This window comes from Natrix helvetica (genome assembly GCF_964273705.1).
Source record: "Natrix helvetica genome assembly, chromosome: 1".
In the NCBI taxonomy this organism is placed as follows: domain Eukaryota; kingdom Metazoa; phylum Chordata; class Lepidosauria; order Squamata; family Natricidae; genus Natrix; species Natrix helvetica.
Genome location: NC_138548.1, coordinates 117,561,574 through 117,579,751, shown reverse-complemented (window position 1 = coordinate 117,579,751; position 18,178 = coordinate 117,561,574). Strand labels below are relative to the sequence as shown.

Below are 18,178 nucleotides of genomic sequence, written 5' to 3'. Positions count from 1 at the left end.
GTTCCTGGGTTAGCAATAACAGTCCTAAAACAATGCCTTTATCCTCTGGAGATTGGAGTAAATGTTTGACAGCATCTTGAATTGCAAGAGAAATCAATCATCCAATGACAGATAAAGTAAACTCAGATTACTCACTGAAACTATTAACAGTGAAGCTTATTTTTTTTTACACATAATGCGCAGGCCAAAGTCACTAGATAAGACTTTGCCGTTTGAAAAAAAAAGGAGGCCAAAGAAGAGGCTAATAGAAGGTAAGGTGGCTATGTCTGAGGGCAAAAGCACATGATTATAAGAAGCTATTTCTAATAATCAAGAGAATCCTGCCAAAACGATATCCCTCAGGTAAAGGTGAGCTGGAAGTGCCTGAACAAGTAGCCTTTTGTCATCACGTGGTATTATTTAAGTTCTGTCATTTGCCCTGTAAAAACTTGTTTTGAAAAGGAGCAGACATACTTTAAAGAAAATAAATACATTTAAAACTGCTAACCAAAGGTAATTTACTTCTGTTTCTGTTGAACATTTCCTGGCTATTTCAGGATATTATTTTATGTCTCTTCAGGCATCATCAACAATAATCAGGGCAGGTTGGTGGTCAGTGAATGAAAGGATCCCCCTAAACAGCAACTCTTAGACCACAAGATTAAAAAAAAACAATGACAAAAATTATTTTAATTTCAACTTTCTTTCTGAGAAACTCTCACTTGTGAATACGAGACTCAAAATGGAAAACTTTCAAGGAATATTTTGCTCCAAGAGCTTTAAATCAAGCATCCCTAGAAGCTGCTTCATGAAGCAATGTGGTCTCCTTGATTCCTGTGATTTGAGTTGTTATTGGCATCTTTTATTTACTTTTTTCTGCCTTTGCAGTGTTGCTGTGCTTTTATTTAGCTAGGACAAATTCTTTTCATGCCTCCAGTCTTGCATTCCAGATAGAGACTAGAGGTAGTCCTTGACTTACAAGTTTGTTTAGTGATTGTTTGAAGTTACAACAGCACTGAAAAAGGTGACTTATGACCATTTTTCACACTTATGACAGTTACAGCATTCCCCACAGTCATGGGATCAAAATTCAGACGCTTGGCAGCTGACTCACAATTATGATGTTTGTAGTGTCCTGGAGTCATGTGATCACCTCTGGCGACTTTCTGGCAAGCAAAGTCAATGGGGAAGCCAGATTCAGTTTCCAAGCTAATTTAACAACTGCAGGGATTCACTTAGCAACTGTAGCAAGAAAGGCAAAACTCACTTAACAAATGTCTCACTTAGCAACAGAAATTTTGGGCTCAATTGTGATTGTCAGTTGAGGACTACCTGTATTTTCCTTCTCACTTTAATAGCAACCTACGTGAAAATCATACTTGGGACCCGAGGACATATGGGGGTGTGCGTGGGGAAACACTAGAAATGAACCCCCCCTTTTAATTTTTAAAGGGTCAGTCAGAGTTGGGTAGATAAAACAAATTTGAATGACTGACTGAATGAATAAATTTGCCCTGCAAACATCATTGCATGCTTTAAAAAGGGTGGAGCTTTCATTGTGCTATTATGGTTGCCAAGTTAACATGTTGATCCGCCATTGGGACAGACTGAAATGTGCTGAATGTTTTATTAACAATGGTTTGTTCCGTTTTCTCTGGGTTAGGGATTGGGAGAAATAAAAGTATTTTTGCACAGCCTGACTTTGAAGCCAAAATGAGCTACACCCAACTCAAAGCAGAAGAACAGCCAAACCGATACAGAGCCCAAAGGAAGACAGTGACTAGGATCCAGTGTGTGAAAACTTGCTGTACCAGGAACTCTGTCAAGGGAAGGTTCAAGGAACCAGGACAGCCATCCGGAAGAAATTGAGGTTCTTTGTAGCTTTGGAGTTTGTTTCTCTGCTTTAACTCACCAGTGTTAGTCAAGTCTGACCAGCTGCCAAGTCCACACAAATCTATTCAGCTTGCTCAAAGAAAGCCCCATTCATGCCATCTTGGGCCTGGACCATTTAATCTCCAATTTACTTTTGTTTCACTCTGCCCCCTCCCCGCCTCACCCCATTTATCCAACAAACTATCTTCCTAGTCAGTCTTTAGGAAGAACAGACAATATATTAGGTTAACAGCCCAAACATAATTAGACATATTGAGAGTAAGTGGCATTTTTTAATCCTAAGAGCCTTATTTTACAGCTGAGTACGGAATCTCATTCTATTTTTTTTATAAAAGTTTTTATTTTATTTTTAATTTTCAAAACAAACAGAACACATCCTTCTTTACATACTGTAAAAAGTGTATCAGTTGGTTACAAAAAAGTTGTACGTGCATCTCTTCCACAGTCAACAAACATTATCCATATTAACTCAAGTATTTTAACTCAGATATTTATACATGTTACCATAGTCATACCTCCATTTTCTTTTTCTTTTTCTTTTTTTAAATTGTTTTAATTAGACAGAGAACACACACACAAAACACTCTTCAATACATCTTCCAGCAAGCATGTCGATTGGTTACAATTAAATTCTGTGCATTACTACAATCATTCTTTATATTTCATTCAAATTGAATTGTACATTTTAAATCAAAAATCTTTATACCGTCAATACACCAACATTCTCCTTTAACTGCATTTGTTTGAAAGTACTTTTATCCAGAATCATTCATATTTATATTATCCAACGAATAAACATTTTAAAACCGGCAACAATCTGTAAGAGCTACCACATTCTGCTTATTTATCGCCTAGGATTCTTATTTCTTTCCTCCATCCACCTGTACCATTTATCCCATATCTGATAGAATTCTGATTCTTCTTTTCCCTGGATTTCTTTAGTTAGTTTGTCCATTTCAGCACAGTCCATCACCTTTCTTATTATTTCATCTTCACTTGGAGTTAGCTTGTTTTTCCATTTCTGGGCATAGGCAATCCTTGCCGCCGTTATTATATGCAGTATTAAATACTGGGTTTCTTTTTTGTATTTTGCAGGCAATAATCCTAATAAGAAGATTTCCGATTTCCATTCTATTTTAACTCCCGTTATTGCCTCCAGCCAGTTTTTGATCTTTTTCCAAAACTTTTTAGCCTCCTCACAGGTCCACCATAAGTGGTAATATGTTCCGTGTATCGATTCGCATTTCCAACATTTTGGGGATGTATTTGATGATATTTTAGCTAACCTTGTTGGTGCCAGTTGCCATCTATAAAACATTTTATACTGGTTTTCCTTATATGCGACGGAGAGTGTCATTTTTAAGTTTGTTCCCCAAAATTTTTCCCATTTGTCTAATTCAATATTGTGTCCAAAGTTCTGTGCCCATTTTATCATTTGTTCTTTCACAATTTCCTCTTCCATTTTATATTTCAGGAGAAATTTATATATTCTCCCTATCATTTTTCTATCTGGGCTTTGAATGATTTTATCCAATTCGTGTGATTCTGTTTCAATGTCATATAATTTGGTATCATTATTGTATTTAGTTTTGATTTGCAGGTAGGTTAACCAATCCACTTTCATGTTCTGTTCTGCCAATTCTTCAATTGTTTTTAAGTTTCCCTGTCTGTCAATTAAGTCTCTATATCTTAGTATTTTGTTCCAATCTATAAAATTTGGGTGAGTCGTCCTTTCTGTCAGTGATAGCCAATTCGGGATTTTCACGTAATGGTTTTTTTAAAATTTTGAGCCATTTTTGCAATAACGCTCTTCTAATTAAATGTTTTTGAAAGTATTTGTGCGTTTTATTTTTATCATCCCATAGGAAAGTGTGCCAGCCTGCTTGCAAATCATGGCCTTCCAGGGTCAAAATTCTTTTATTCTTTAGCTCTATCCAATCCTTCACCCATGTTATTGATACTGCCAATGCGTATAAGTCCCAATTTGGTAATGCTAAACCTCCCCTCTCTTTGCTGTCTTGCAATGACTTTAGTTTGATCCTCGCTTTTCGTCCCTGCCAAATAAACCTAGTGGTTATGTTATTTAATTCTTTAAAGAATTTTTTACCTGGGTTAATAGGTGCGGCTTGCAACAGGAATAAGATTCTTGGTAAAATATTCATTTTGACTGTCGCTATGCGTCCCATGAGTGATAGTTGAATATTTTTCCAATTTTCTAAGTCTTTCTTTATTTGTATCACTAATTTGTTATAGTTATCATCTTTAATTGTGGAACATTTTGCTGACACCCAGATCCCCAGGTATTTCACTTTCTTAACTATTTGCATATTGGTTATTATTTCCAGTTCTTCTTTTTGTTCTTTTGTCATGTTTTTGGTTATCATTTTTGTTTTGTTTTTATTGATCTTTAATCCTGCCACTTCGCCATATTCTTCTAATTTTTGAATTAATTTCCGACTGGAATCTAATGGGTCCTCTAGTACAAATACTAAGTCATCGGCATAGGCTTGGGCCTTATATTCTTCATTTTTGAGTCTTAAACCTTTTATTCCCTGGTCTTTCCGAATTTCATTTAATAAAATTTCCAAAGTCAATATGAACAGCAAAGGAGAGAGGGGGCATCCCTGTCTGACTCCCTTTTTTATTTCAATCTTCTCTGTTAATTCTCCATTCATCAGAACTTTGGCTGTCTGGTTATTATAAAATCCTTCTATCATTTTTATAAATTTTTCACCGAATTTCATCTCATCCAATACTGTTATTATAAATTTCCAAACTACATTGTCAAATGCTTTTTGTGCATCAAGGAAAACCAGTACCATTTGTTTTCTGGGTGCGCCTCATAGTACTCTATTATGTCTAGGATGATTCTCGTATTATTTCTAATGTGTCTGTGGGGTAGAAATCCATTTTGGTCTGGGTGTATTCGTTCATTTAAAACCTGTTTGATTCTTCCTGCCATAATTGCTGCAAATATTTTATAGTCAGAATTTAATAATGAAATTGGCCTATAGTTTTGAATTTCTTGTTGGCTGGTTTTTACTGTAGAATACTGTAGAAAGTGTATCAGTTGGTTACAAAAGGTTTTTGTGCATCTCTTCTACCATCATCAAGTATAATTCATATTAATTCTAGTATCTTAACTCAAATGTTTATACATATTACCATCATCATACCTCCATTTTCATTTGACTATAATTGTTTAAACGTCCTTCATCATAAAATATACCAAGATTTAATATATAACCACATACTGTCATTTCATTTACTATTTCTAAAATCCTCCAATAACACTGGATTCTTATGTCCTATTCTAGCTAAACATCTACAATATTTAATAACAAAGTTTTCTAATCCTCCTTTCCAAATCACTGTTTACAATTTACATCCCATTTCCTTATGTTGTACCCATACATATATATATATATATATATATATATATATATATATATATATATATATATATATATATATATATATATATATATATATATATTGTTAGCATTATCATTCCTTTATTTGACTATATCCTGTATCATATCATTTTCCCCCTAATAATCAAGACTTAACTGAATCTAACTTAATTCTTTTTTATTAACCTTTGTATATAATCCAAAAGGATTTCTAATCTTCCTTTCAATATTCATATCCAATTATTACTTATCATAACACTACACATTGTATACATTATTATCATTATCAATTATTTATTTAACTATATCTATTGTCACTAAATTTCACTAAGTTTAACTAGTTTTAAATTATACTCTTCCATCTATCAACCTGTATCTTTCCAGTAGCAAAACAGTCTCATATCTTCTGCCATTTGTGGTATCAGTCCTCTAATCATCTCCTTAATCAACTTTGTATGGACTCCTCTTAGCAACTCTTTGCTTATAAAATCTCTCATGTGATTTCAATGCCCTTCTACTATTTCCTTAATCAGCTTATCTTTGATTGTTAGTAGCGTTATCAATGATATTGCTAATAAAATTTCTCTCTTTAAATCCATAAATTCTTTTGTTTTCTCTTCTTCTGTATCTTGCCATCTGGGGTAGATTTCCCCTCCATTTAATTCCTCTTTCAGTATTCCACTCTTTCCATTTTAAGAGACAAACCAATCACCATAAATATCAGCAATTTTAATTTCTTTATATTCATTTTCCTCCTCGATTTTTAGGATTTTAACCGCCACTTTTTCCATTTGGTAAGCATCTTCAACTTCTTCATCATATTTTGCTGTTAGATGCACTAAGTCTTCTAACTTCTTCTCTATCCTCCCACGTGTATCTGATAATTTCTGTATTTCTGAGAATATCTTTTGCAGACTTAAAACTTCTTTCTGCTGTTGAAATTGTGCCATTATCTCCAGCTAACAAACACTGCTGCTCTAGCTTAGAAGGTTTTAACAGGATTAAGCATAAATTCACAATAACATTTCATTTTTACCTTTCTCTGATTAGAAATATACTTCAAAGGAACATCTGTGTGTTTTTCTTCTTATCACTCTCTATAAACAAGCAGTGAGACCTTGTAGTGCCAAACCGGGATAATCAGTGGGAAAAAAAGTGTTTCATTTCCAATACACAAACCTCTAGCCTCCGAGTAGCAGCGTTATTGTTGCAATGTTGCAATTTTCATTATTTCTTTTTGTATATTTTTTGTATTTCAAGTTGAAAAAAAGCCCGATTCTTAAATGAGTTAGAAAAAACACCCACAGTAGTGAAAGAGGAGAATTTTAATCCATAGGAAAAAAAGAATAGTAAAAGAAAAAATAGAAGAAGAAAACCTAATCCATTCGTTTTAAAAGGCTTGCATAAATTCCATCCGTGAAGATAGCATTTAAAAAGTAAGATAACACACTGTCCAAATCCATTCCAAATTTAATTTCGCCGCTTATTTCTTCTATTCTCCAATTTAAATTAATTTTAAGTTTTTTATAGGCAGTCACTTTTAAAACAGTAAAAATTCCTCACCAGCTGGAAACACTTTCTCTTTCCATATCCCTCCGTTTTGGAGCCGCCCTGACTTCATCAGCTAAATGGCTGGATTTTTTATCACCGGCTTGAAGAACTTCTCTTGGATCAATCAGGGACTTTGCGATGTCCCTGAGATCAGCAAGACATATTCTTCCTGTTCATCATCTCTGCGGGATGGTTTAGGTCCGTTTGGACCACCCAGTGGCAAAAGTATCGACTGAGATCTCAGAGCATCGAGATCGCACGGCGTCTCGTTGCGACTTCGGCTCCTCCCTAAGAATCTCATTCTTAAGCGCCAACAAATATTTAAGCTTGCTATGTACTGTTAGTACTCTGTCTGATTTGTTGTTATAATTCAGAGACCAAGTTATGAGATTATAATAAAAGATCAGAAATATTTTTTAAACTTGCAATAATGCTTATGGGATTAAAATGTTTTCTGACAGATGATTTTTGTATTCTATATTCTATAAAATAAAGAAAAATATAACAATGTGTTGATGCAGACTCGCCCCACTGTGCCAGTGTTGGCCACAATATATCAATTCTACATATGAATTGCACTCATAAAAGAGTTCTGTACTCAACTTACGGCTACAATTGGGACCAGAATTTCCATTACTAAGCAAGGCAGTTGTTAAGTGAGTCTTCCCTGCTTTTATGATCTTATTGCCATGGTTGTTAAATGAATCATTGCAATGATAAGTGAATCATATGATCAGTTAGCAAATCCTGCTTCTTCCAGTGACTTTGCTTATTGGAAGCTAGTTGACATGGAAATCACATGACCATAGGACATTGTAATACATGTTAATTGCCAAAGGCCTGAATTTTGATAAGGTGACTGTAGGAATGCTGCAACAATTGTAAGTGTTAGGACCAAGTTTATTTTTTTTAGAAGAGAATAGAGAAGAATAATCATTTTGTGTAATATTGAACAATCTGTCAAACTGTGGTTTCATTTATTGTGGTCTAATTTTCATATCTGCATACTTGTAAGAATAATGGTGCCCCTTCCCAGCATACCAGTTGACGCCATCAGCAAATGAGGTATGTTCCCCTTTATGATATAGGCCATTCAGGTTGGAAGAGTGGCAGTTAGTGTACCACCAGGCTCCTTTGAAATTTATGGCACAATTTCCATCATAGATATCATTGTCTCTGTCTTTGGTAGAAAACGGATGGTCATTGTGTCCTGAGAGAGAATCACCTAAAAGAAGGAAATCACAGGAAAGAATTAAGTTCATGTCTTCCAGAAATGCAAACCTGCAGGGCATTTCACCAATGAAAAATGTTCCTACACCACTAAGAATTAGAAAGGGATCAAATATAAATGATAGAGGATCTGGTTTATTTGCATCATTTCCTAGATTTGAACTTTGGCAGCACTAGCTAGCCCAATCAAGAAGATATAATCTGTTTTTCAATGGCTTTACTTGTTTCTTGAAGCCCTGGCTTGCTTAACTAGACTTGTTCAATGCATCACCATGAGGTCCATCTCACAAGCCACATTGTAAATCTTTTTGATAAACCAGAATGTCTGGACCCCATTAACACATTAAGCCAAAGAGTGGATAAGTTCCCTGAGTCTGAGATTGCATTTTGCTCCCTGGACCAGTTGAAGGGCTGCCTCTTCATATCCACACCCCCATATTGTCCCTCTGATAAACTAGAAAGGAATTAGGCAGCCCCCTGGCTTAAACTGTTTCTGCATTCTGCATTAGGTCATGTGACATTATTATGCAGTCAGATATTTAGATTGGATTTGGCATTTTTATCTACCTGTTTAGTCCTTCCCAAGAACCTATTATAGGCAGAGATTTATGTTTGATTGTGTTACAATATTGTTACAAGATGTAAATTGTTTCAAGTAAATGTGCCTTTACAATTGGCTGGTGGTAATTTTGTCAATGCCAATGGTGTTCAAGTGGTGGTACATGAATAGGTACCAAAACACTTATTACTATTGGTACTACCTTTGTTTTTTGTTTTTTTGCCACAGATGTTCTATTGCTGCTTGAGGGTCTTTGTATTTTTTTAAAAAAAAGTTTTTCTTTTTAAACAAACATAGACAAACAAGACATACAACATAAAAACATCTTCCATTACATACAGTGTGTCGATTGATTACAAGATTTTTGTGCATCCTTTCCATAATCATCACTTAAACTTTATATAAAGTCACATATTATCAATCCGATATATTTATATGCATTATTATTATAGTGCTTCATTTATTTGACTCTCACTATAATTTCTTCATTTTAAACGAGGTATTCTAAATATGGGTTCATTTATATTATCATAAATTCATTACATCATCTTCAATATATCCAATAATAAAGTATTTTTGTATCCTATTCTAAATCATTCTATTATTTTGGTATTGGTAACATTCTCTAACAATTTTCAATTCCATGTTTTTTTTGTTTTTTTAAAAAACTCTAACCACTGATAAAATAAATCCCATATCCTATAAAATTGTTTATCTTCTTGTTCTCTAATTTCATATGTCAACTTACTCATTTCAGCATATTCCATTATTCATATCATCAATCTAATATATATGTATACAATTATTATAATTATTAACCATTCGTTGAGTATAACTATTATTATATCCTTTTTATGTGAAGCATGCTAAATTTAGAATAAATTTGTATTATGGCATTTCATTACATCATCCTGAAATCATCCAATGGTATTACAACTTAATATTCTCACTTACAGTTTATATAAAATTTCATATTATCAATCTAGTGTATATGTGCATTATTATCATTGTTGATCATTTATTGGACTATAACTATTATTACTTTGTCTTATACATAATACTCAAAATTTAACTAAGTTTGACTTAATTTTTATTGTAACATTTCATTTCATCATCCTGTTGTGAAGTTTCCAAGAGTTGCCCTAATTAATTTATGAGCCCCAAGACAAGGTTCAAAAAACCCCCATTCATTTATTAGGACTAACATCTTGGCACGGACTTCTGTGTAGCCGAAACTAAATTCCACTTAATGGCATCTGAACTTTACCCCTGTCTCCCCTCCCCTCTGGTTGAGGTCATCAATCACATTCTCCAACAAAATGTTATGGCAGGGTTCTGGACATGCGCATTCACATCCCAGTACAGAAATATCAGACTTTTACTCTGGCCAAACGTATGCATGGCATTCCCCCCCCCACTTCTCAAGTTGATAGTAGTCATGGAAACGCTTTAGGCGTTGACACCTATATCCTTCCAGTAATAGTGCCGTCCAATATCTCTTGCCATTTGTAAAATCTGTATTCTATTTATTTTCTTGATAAATCTCTTGGCAACTTGTTGTTCATTGCATATCCTTTAAGGACTCAAAACCCTCCATCTGTTCCTTCCATCATGGCCCGAGTCCTTTGGGAGAAGGGCGGCATATAAATCCAATAAAAAAAACCAAAAAAACCCATCAGCTTGCCTTTGGTTATCACTGGTGCTTCTGCCAAAATTACTCTCATTGTTTCTGCCAGATTTTCTCCCTTTTCTTCTTCCATGTTTTGAGGTCTGAGATAGAGATCCAGTTCATCAACCTCTCTGTTCAATATTCCACACGTATCATCTCCCTCCACTCTTGGTTTTCTGTCAATGTCAACAATTTTCTTATCACTTTGTTCATATTTTTATGGAATTTTTTGAACTCTATCCTCAATTTTCATCATCGTTTTGTAAATATTCTTAGCTCTTCCCTCCATTCTTTCTGTTCTTTGTTCTATAATCTCAAGACTCTTTTCAATGTTCTCTGTACTTAGTACTTTTTGAATTTCTAGCATAATATTTTGCAATGTTAATTCCTTTTCTTCTTCATGTTGCACCATTTTTCCAGGTTGTAAGCATTGCCACTGAAGCATCCAAGGCTTATTGCTAGGTTTCAAACAAATTCACTATAATTTTTCAAGTCCAGGCTTTCTCTTTACTCCAATCCAGCTACTGATAATACTCCAAAAGAGCACCTGTATAAACAAATCGTGCTCTTCCCACTGTTTTTTTTCAATAAACAAATCACAATCACTTTGAGATACAAAATATAAGTCAAATGTTCATAGGAATTAGCGATTCCAAGCCTCCAGCCTCTAGGTGGCAGTGTTACTTCTTTCTCTTCTGCTTTTACCCTTCTCTTTGTTCCGGACTTGAGAGAAAAAAATGTTTAAAAGGTAAAATCCACCCGAAAGTTGCAAAAAGAAAGAGATTCTTGCTCCACAGATACCAAAAGTGAGGAAAAATAGAAGAAGAAGGAAAAAAGAGACCAGTCCAATTTAAAAAGTAAGAGGCATTTGTAAGAATTCCATCCAAAAAAAGAAAAGGAAGTTAAGAAAAAAAAGATAACACTCTAGTTTTAATACAGGCTTAATCCGCTGCTAGCTCTCTTCTGTCTTCAATTTTAATTTTGCTCTAAGTCTTTTTGGGTATTTTCTTTTCCAATAGTAAAATTTTTCTCACCATTTCAACACTCTCTCCTGCTCTGCTTCCATTGCAGCGGGCTGTCCCAATGTTGTGCAGCTTCAATGGCTGCTTCTCTTGTAGCCAGAAAAAAGAGCTTCTCCTGGATCAATCAGGGGCTTTGCGATGCCCCTGAGATCAGCAGGTCGTGCCCTTCTGTATCACCGTCTCTACGGGATGGTTTAGGTCCAAAAAGAACCATCCAGCAGCAAAGACATCGACAGCAATCCTGGAGCACCAAGATTGTATGTTGTGTTGTAGCGACGTCAGCCCTGCCTCACGGGTTTTTGTATTTTGTTATCTTCTCCAGTTTTTCTATGATTAAATATATTTTATGCCCATCTCACTATTTGAAGTAACTATTTATGTTTTTTCTATTCACCGTAAGAAGGTACTCGAATGCAGAGGCATTTTCTGTTTTACTCACCCATGTTGCCATCCAAATAAGAACCCAACATTAATTTGTAATTTTCACTCTCATTTGCGATTTTGAAACTGGAATATGTTGCAAAGGTTCTGGAACCACTGAAATCTTCCAGATCAATCCTCAACTGCTGTGTTCCTGCACACCAAAAGATAGATACTATTAGAGGACTACTTGAGGTGCAGAAGTCCTTGAAAGGAAGCCTGCTAATCATTATGTAGACTTTCATTCCTCATGGACATGATTATGGTGGGATTCTGTTCCCTTTGTCCATCCAAAAGCAACAATGAGTAGCCAACATAGAGGAACAGAATCACAGGAGCACAAATGGTGTCCAGGGTAAATTAAACTCCTGTTTCACTTCTGATCTTTTCACTTCCAGTTCAAAGTGATCCTCTGAACTGCCATTTGTTTCCTTTCCCCTTACAAAGTCAATCTTTTAATAATTTTCTATGTACATACAATTGGTTAAGGCAGTGAGGAGGGGTACAGATTGGTGCTCGATGTCCTAGTTCCAAATACTTTTTTAAACGAGGAGAATTTATGGATCCCCAGAGAAAGAAGACAACTTTCTTCTTTTTCCCTTATTCTAACATTTTATTCTTCAGTTAGTGATCAACTCTCTTGGGTAATCTGGCTGTACAAAACTCCAAACGATTTCCAAATTACAGGAAAGGACATCTATTTTTCCCAGATGTGATTTATGAATTTATACCATTCATCTCTATTGAAGGAAATGGAAGTTAAGTCTTACGGACTGACACAAACAGATCAGAGTGTTTTCTTTATGCATACTGTGTTCCTGTGATGCAAAGAGAGTCTCTGTTAGTGTTAAAAGGCTGAATCTGGAAAGATTGATACTCATTTTTTCTTACACAATGATAAAGATAAGCATTATCTGTAAAAAAGGACTTAATGTCTATCAAACTGAGTATCAGGTAGAAGAGGAGATTTTGGGCTTACCAGAACTGGTGAGAAGATGGATCTTATCATTGCCCAGCCAGAATTCTGATCCTTGGTTTCCAAATCCTTTCTTATATGATTCCCAGTCACGGTAGAAATCCACGGACCCATCCTGCCGCCTCTGGAATTGCTGTGGAGAGAAAGGGAGCGATACCTCAGCATCTGCCCTGCTTTTCTTAATCTTAGGCCATTTCTGTAGTGGTGGGGGGGCTGCCTTTCAGTCTTGTTTTGCAAAAGAATTTGAATAGAACTAGGACTCCTCTTCTAAGTCAAAGCGAGAGAGCAACTCCTTGAGGCCATCTTTGTGCCTTCAATTCTCTACTGTCCTGGCTCAAATCCCAAGAAAAGACTTGAGAGTCTCATTCAGCTCTGGGGCTGTAACTTGTCCGCCATTCATATCTTCAGATGAGAGAAGACTGATGGGCCCCTGAATAGCCGCTATTATTTTATAACAAAATGGTAGCATGGAGCCTACTTTTTAAAAAGAGTAATTATAGTAATGTGGTTTCTTTTGCTCTTCTGACGCATTCAGGTATCTCTTCCTCCTCCTCCTTGGGCTTCCACTTACCAACCAGCCTCCTCCATCTGTCTCCATGTCACAGAAAACCAGCATCGGGTTTCCCTTGGTTGGGTAGATTGTATACCAGCCAGTCAGAGTCTCCCCACGTTCCAGGAGGTCCTTGCAGTTTCTGGCTTCTGTCTCTAGGGGAAGAATGGGGAGAAGAATTGAGTGGGTCAGTCAGGCAAAACACATGTCTGGGACTGATGTTGACTTTTGTGGAGAACTCCCAAGTGTGAAATCACTGTAGTCTCAGTTGTAGGAATATGAATGCTTCAATGAACTCATGGAGATCTTTTATAAAAAACAATTATATAAGGATAACATGATTATTCCAGGGGGGAAGGAGAACCATAGTAGACATCTTTGGAACTGTTGGGCTTGCTGACTGACGATGATGGGAGTTTGAATCTCACTGGAGATGCAAATGACAAGTATCATAATGATCCTCAGCCTATGGTTAATGAGTTTGTACTAGTCCAAAACCCATTACTACAAAGTCCTTTCTTTCTCTTCATCCAGTAAGCATATGCATCTGAGTAAAATTTAAAACTTGAGGACATATATTTCCTAGAAAGACATTATTTCCATCTTTCAGGGCTGCTACATTTTAAAAATATTATTTTCATTTCAAAATGTTTACCTAGTTCTTATCTGGTCTTTCATCACTTTGTAAGTAATTTTATATAAGTGTTATTATCATGATTTGTTGCCCAGCCAGCCAGATTTTGTCCATGGGTCATGGCCACAGAGAAGCCATGCTTCCTAGATCAGCGATGGCGAACCTTTTTTGGCTCATGTGCCATAAGTGGGGGGAGCGCAGGGATGTCGTGTGCGGGCGTGCCGCACCCATAATGCAATGCGCGATGCCCAATGCGCATGCGCTCACTACAGGCGTGACCCCCCCATTTTTGCACACTTTTTTTGCCCTCCCCAGGCTCCAGAGGCTTTATAGGAGACTGGGGAGGGCAAAAACAGCCTCCCCCCGCCCCTCTGGACGCCCTCCGGAGTCATCAGGGAAGCCTCCGGACAGTCCCTGGAGCCTTCGGAGCGCTCAAGACGATCCTCCGAGCAAACCGGAAGTGACTTTTGGCTCCCCAGGCACCTCTGGAGCCTGGGGAGGGTGAAAAATGGCTTTAAAAAAGGGTGAACTCAGCTGGCCAGCACGCGCATGCATGCTGGCCAGCTGACAGGGCAGCGCCTTGCGTGCCCTGACAAATGGCTCCGCATTCCACCTTTGGCACGCGTGCCATAGGTTCGCCATCACTGTCCTAGATCCTGGATGAGGACAATATATAATCGGAGGGATCCATTCTGCCAGAAACTAGGAAGTAAGCCAACACAATGGGAGAAAAGCTTTCCCATTAAGTAAACAGGTCCTATGCCATACAAGGCTTTAAAGGGAATAACCAGCATTTTGAAGCCAGCTAGTAGCCAATGCCACTCTCATAGCTGTGATCACATAGGCACAATGAGACAGGCCCATCACTGCTTGTACCATTCTATTTTGAAACAATTGTAGTTTCGAGGTAGTCTTCAAGGATAGGTCTATGTAGAGTGATTTAACTACTTGAACAGTAGTTCAAACTACTATTGAACTACTGTTCAATCATAAAGTGATCAGGGCATAAGTGATCACCAGCAGGGACTCCTGGTGAAGGAAAGGACACATACTTGTGTAAAGGTGCTCATGGCCACAGCTGTCACCTAACAAAATCTTTGAAGTACTATAGTGTCCTTTTAGTAGAACTTCTTAAAATATTGTTCTGATGGTTCCACCTTCCTATTGTTACGTATATTATCTCCTGTTGCCCTATATGCATTCTGAATGGTGTCAGTTCAATTGCCGTTTCTCTTTATATATGATGATGTAATCTCTTCTGATGGATTTTCAACAGTATCTTTTGAATTTCTTCTTATATCTTACTATCTTTTATATGGTGTATATTCAATAACATGCTTTACATATTTACTGACTGTCTGTAAATATACATAAAAATATAGCTTATCAGGTGGCTTAGTAAGTTGTTGTAATTTTAATTTCAGGTATTTTGGTAGGAAATATCAGAAAGGAAGAAAGAGTCATCAGCTCTTATCACCTGCTGTTGCAGTAGTATCTGATCCACCATTAAGGGCTAAACAAAAAACATGTGCTCAGAAGAACTATCTCTGGTCATTTTCCACTACGTGTAGGCCTCTGGAAGGAGGCTGAACCACGTTAGGAGGAAAAACAAAGGAGACAAAAGGATCTCATCACCACAATGCCAGGATGAGCAGCCAATGTAAACATGACACCAGGAACCAATAGAATGTTTGTACAGGAAGTATGACCAAATATGGTAGTGTTAAACCTATGTGTAATTGTAGTATGTACCCTTTACTCCGCCCTTCCTTGTTTACCAATAAAAGAGATCCCCAGAGGCAACTCTGGGCGCGGTCTCATCCCGAGGAATCCTGTGTGGTGTCTTCACTCTCCATCTCATGAAATCGGCCCCCGGAGAAGGCCTCTGGCCAAACCAGGGAGATTGAGCCCTCGTTTTCCACAACCTGCTTAGATTAATTCCACCTGATTACATTAAGAACTTGTACTGCCTTTATACTGGATTGACTGCTAACGCTTTCTGTAAAAATTTCTGGAAATAACAGATTGGTGAGAGTATTGAGTATTCAATATTGGGATAGGAATGTGCTAGGTCAGAGGAAGTTGATTGGCAAGTTTATAGGCATTTAGCTTAGTTTGTTTGCCCTCCCCAGGCTCCAGAGGCTTTCTAGGAGCCTGGGGAGGGTGAAAACAGTCTCCCCTACCCTCCCAGAGGCCCTCCGGAGGCTTCCCTGAAGCCCCTGGGGGGAGAAAAACAGCCCTATGGGCAACCATGAAGTTTGACAATGGTGACTTCCAGTTTGCTCGTAGTGCCGTTTTTTGCCCTCTGGAGCCTTCAGGAGGCTTCCCTGAAGTCTCAGGAGCACGAAAAATGACCCAATGCTCAAACTGGAAGTCGGTTTATGAGCTTTCACCTCCGGAGGGTGAAAAACTGCCGAAAAAGAAGGCCAAAGTCAGCTGGCCAGCATGCGCATGTGCACTGGAGCTGACAGGGCAATGCCATAGGTTCACCATCATGGATCTAGGTGAAAGACTGAAGCCACTCAACTAGGAAGCTATTGAGAAAGAGGAAAAAGAGGCATACCTTTTGGTGGACAATTGTCTAAGCTGCAGGCATCTCCTGTAAGAAAAAAAAAAGCAATTTCTTTTTTTTAATATTTTCTTTTATTTTCAAACAAACATAAACACACAAAACATATAACATAAAAACTTCTTCAACTGCATACAGTGGGTCGATTGGTTACAAGATCTTTCTGCGTCCTTTCCATAGTCATCACTTGAGCTTTATCAAAAATCACATATTGTCAATCAAATATATCCAATAATAAATATTTTTTTTGTATCCTATTCTAAATCATTCTATTATTTTAGCATTAATAACATTCTCTAATAATTTTCAATTCCATGTTTTTTTCCGTTATTAGTATCATCAATCTAAGATACATTTATGCAAATTATTATAATTATTAAACATCCATTAAGCATAGCTATTATTATATCCTTTTTATACGAAGCATATTCAATTTGAAGTCAATTTATATTATGGCATTTCATTTCATCATCCTGAAATCATCCAATGATATTACATCTTTATATTCTATGTTATATAGAATTATTTATCTTTTATAAAAAGGCTTTTCAACATAATCTCCATCATCCTCACTTACAGTTTATATAAAATTTCATATTATCAGCCTAGTATATATAAATGCTTTATTATCATTATTAATCCTTTAGTTGACTATAGCTATTATTACTTTATCTTATACATAGTACTCAAAGTTTAACTACATTTAACTAAATTTTATTGTAACATTTCATTTCGTCATCCTATATCCTTCCAGAAATAGTGCAGTCCAATATCTCTTGCCATTTGTACAATCTGTATTCTAAGTGTTTTCTTGATAGGTCTTATGTGGACTTCTCTTGACAACTTGTTCATTGGATATGTTATAAGAATTCGAAACCCTCCGTCTGATCCTTTCATCTGCTTGACTTTTGTTATCACTGCCAAATTTTCTCCCCTGACTTCATCTATGTTTTGACATCTGAGATAGAGTTCCAGTTCATCGATCTCTCCTTTCCGTATTTCACACTTAGCATTTCCCTCCGCACTCAATTTGCTGTCGATGTCAACAATTTTCTAATCACTTTCATATGTCTCTGTAATTTTTTGAACTCTGTCCTCAAATTTCATCGTTGTTTTATAAGTATTCTCAACTCTTCCCTCCGTAATTTCTGTATTTGATATTTTGTGTTTTGATCTATAAATTCAAGTCTCTTTTCAATTCTCTCTGCAGTTATTAAGAGTTTTTGAATTTCTAACATAATTTTTTGCAATGTTAGTTCCTTTTCTTCTTTATATTGTGCCATTTTTCCAAGTTATAAACACTACCACTAAAAACATCCAAGGCTTTTGCTAGGTTTCAAACAAATTCAGTGAAGTTTTTTCCACTGACCCTTTCAGTAGACAAAGCTGATAGCTTTGTAATATCAGATGTCGCCAAGCCTTTAGCCACTAGATGGCAGTGTTACATACAGGTGGGCCTGTGCTTTCCCTTTGATCCAGCTCTTGCATAACCTTTGATCTCAATCAGTAGTATTACCTTTCTCTCCTTGGTCTCCTTTTGGTCCAGCTTTTCCATTTATCCCAGCAGATCCTCTTTCACCTGAAGAAGAAAAAGAGGAAGAGGAGGAGGAGGAAGACCAGCTTAGGAGCATCAAAATACATCTTCAACAGACTTTTGAAGCCAGACGTTATACTGATGAGAATATTACAGTTTCTAGAGAGCAAACAATCAAA

At 36.6% G+C, this 18,178-nt stretch overlaps 1 protein-coding gene across 2 annotated transcripts in view; it reads right to left on the bottom strand.

The window, feature by feature from the left end:
• Positions 1-7,715: 7,715 nt before the first annotated feature.
• Positions 7,716-18,178, bottom strand: part of LOC309385304 (ryncolin-3-like) — a 28,685-nt gene continuing 18,222 nt past the window's right edge. For both annotated transcript variants that reach the window (XM_081939617.1, XM_081939618.1), the window contains exons 3-8: positions 17,982-18,044; positions 16,460-16,495; positions 13,284-13,417; positions 12,716-12,845; positions 11,756-11,890; positions 7,716-8,061 (exon numbers count right to left, since the gene is read on the bottom strand). In XM_081939617.1, coding sequence (XP_081795743.1) covers positions 7,814-8,061; positions 11,756-11,890; positions 12,716-12,845; positions 13,284-13,417; positions 16,460-16,495; positions 17,982-18,044 — 746 coding nt within the window. In that variant the 3' untranslated portion in view covers positions 7,716-7,813. The remainder of the gene's footprint in view (positions 8,062-11,755; positions 11,891-12,715; positions 12,846-13,283; positions 13,418-16,459; positions 16,496-17,981; positions 18,045-18,178) is intronic.